The sequence below is a fragment of the Aplysia californica genome, unplaced genomic scaffold (genome assembly GCF_000002075.1).
Source record: "Aplysia californica isolate F4 #8 unplaced genomic scaffold, AplCal3.0 scaffold01205, whole genome shotgun sequence".
Taxonomy (NCBI): Eukaryota; Metazoa; Mollusca; class Gastropoda; order Aplysiida; family Aplysiidae; genus Aplysia; species Aplysia californica.
Genome location: NW_004798475.1, coordinates 97,175 through 99,124, shown reverse-complemented (window position 1 = coordinate 99,124; position 1,950 = coordinate 97,175). Strand labels below are relative to the sequence as shown.

General features: G+C 43.5%; 1 protein-coding gene across 1 annotated transcript in view; it reads right to left on the bottom strand.

Annotated features, from left to right (window-relative positions):
* The window catches only part of LOC101856485 (cytochrome P450 2H1), a gene marked incomplete at both ends in the record, with an annotated part of 12,749 nt that overhangs the window by 8,485 nt on the left and 2,314 nt on the right, over window positions 1–1,950 (bottom strand). Inside the window, 1 exon segment of the mRNA XM_005112193.3 lies at window positions 1,681–1,906. Within this exon segment, the coding sequence (XP_005112250.2) occupies window positions 1,681–1,906 (226 nt within the window).

Genomic DNA, 1,950 nt, shown 5'->3' with positions numbered 1-1,950 from the left:
CTGCTCCTATAACTATGACCAATAAGGACTATGTGAGACAAAGTTTGTTTGCTCGTGTGTGTTGATTAAAATAAATATCTACTGATATGAAGAACTATTTTTACAGCCCTGGCTTGTTCTTTATCAGTATTTCCACTAGAATGATGCTCTTAAAAAGTACCACACAAGTGAAATGAACGTTTAAAAAGCAACGTGACATATGTATGAAACTACGTGATAATACGTCTGTCAGCAGGAAAGTCAATATCCAGAGACTAACTTGAAGGTTTTCGAAGTCGAGAACTAAAATAAATCTTTTTTTTCCCCCAAAGGCAAGGACTTCGACTACATCACGGTAACCTTCACAAGTAACAGGCATCAAGCACAAAAAAACGAAGATGAGTCGCAGAAATTGAAGAAGCCTACCTTGTTCCAAAGATGACATTATAAATGACGTTGGACGTTGCCTTAGACAAGATGGGTTTCATGTAGTAGGGTTAGGTTTACGCCTGGTTAAGGTTAGTGTTAGGGTAATTAGGTTAGGGTTAGTGTGAGGGTAATTGGGTTAGGGTTAGTGTTAGTTTTAGGGTTAGAGTTATAGTTAGGGTAAGTGTCAGTGTCGCACCTTGTTCCAAAGATGACATTACAAATGACATTAGACGTAGCCTTGGACAGATGGATTTCATGTAGTAGGGTTAGGGTTAGTGTTAGTATGTGTTAGGGTTAGGGCAGTGATAGGGCTAGTGTTAAAGTCTAGGCGTTAAGGTTAGGGTTAGATGTGTTAGTGTTGAACCTTGTGCCGAATATGACATAACAAATGACGTTGGACGTTGCCTTGGACAAGATGGGTTTCATGTACTAGGATTAGGGTTATGTCTGGTTAGGGTTGTGGTTAGGGTTAGGGTTAATGAAGCACCTTGTGCCAAAGAGTTATGGTTAGGGTTATGGTTAGGGTTATGGTTAGGGTTAGGGTTAATGAAGCACCTCGTGCCAAAGAGTTAAGATTAGGGTGATGGTTAGGGTTAGGGTTAATGAAGCACCGTGTGCCAAAGAGTTAAGGTTAGGGTCATGGTTAGGGTTAGGGTTAATGAAGCACCGTGTGCCAAAGAGTTAAGGTTAGGGTTATGGTTAGGGTTAGGGTTAATGAAGCACCTTGTGCCGAAGAGTTAAGGTTAGGGTTATGGTAAGTGTAAGTGAACTACCTTGTTCCGAAGATGACGTTACAAATGACGTTGGACGTTGCATTGGACAGGATAGGATTCATGTAGTAGGGTTAGGGTTAGCGTTAGTTTTAGGGTTAGAGTTATAGTTAGGGTAAGTGTCAGTGTTGCACCTTGTTTCACAGATGACATTACAAATGATGTTAGACGTAGCCTTGGGCAGGATGGATTTCATGTAGTAGGGTTAGGGTTAGTGTTAGTATGTGTTAGGGTAAGAGTAGAGATAGGGCTAAAGTTAGGGTTAGCATAAGCGTTAGGGTTACAGTTAGACCTGTAAGTGAACTACCATGTGCTGAAGATGACGTTACAAATGACGTTGGACGTTGCATTGGACAGGATAGGATTCATGTAGTAGGGTTAGGTTAATGCGTGGTTAAGGTTAGTGTAAGGGTAACTAGGTTAGGGTTAGTGTTATGCCTAGATAGGGTTAGTGTTAGCATTAGGGTTAGGGTTATAGTTAGGGTAAGCGTCAGTGTTGCACCTTGTTCCAAAGATGACATTACAAATGACGTTGGACGTAGCCTTAGACAGGATAGGCTTCATGTGGTAGGGCGCACCCTCCAGCCTAGACAGCTGCTCCAGAATGACCGAGGTCTCCTCCATCACTTTCTCCTCCAAGCTCTTCTTGCCCACCCCCAGCTCTCTCATGGCCGTCAGACTGACGCGACGTAACTCCTGCCACGCCACGCCGTTACTCAGGATCACGCCTGGGGGTGGAGGAGGAGAGAGGGGTGGGGGTGTTGGGGGTGTG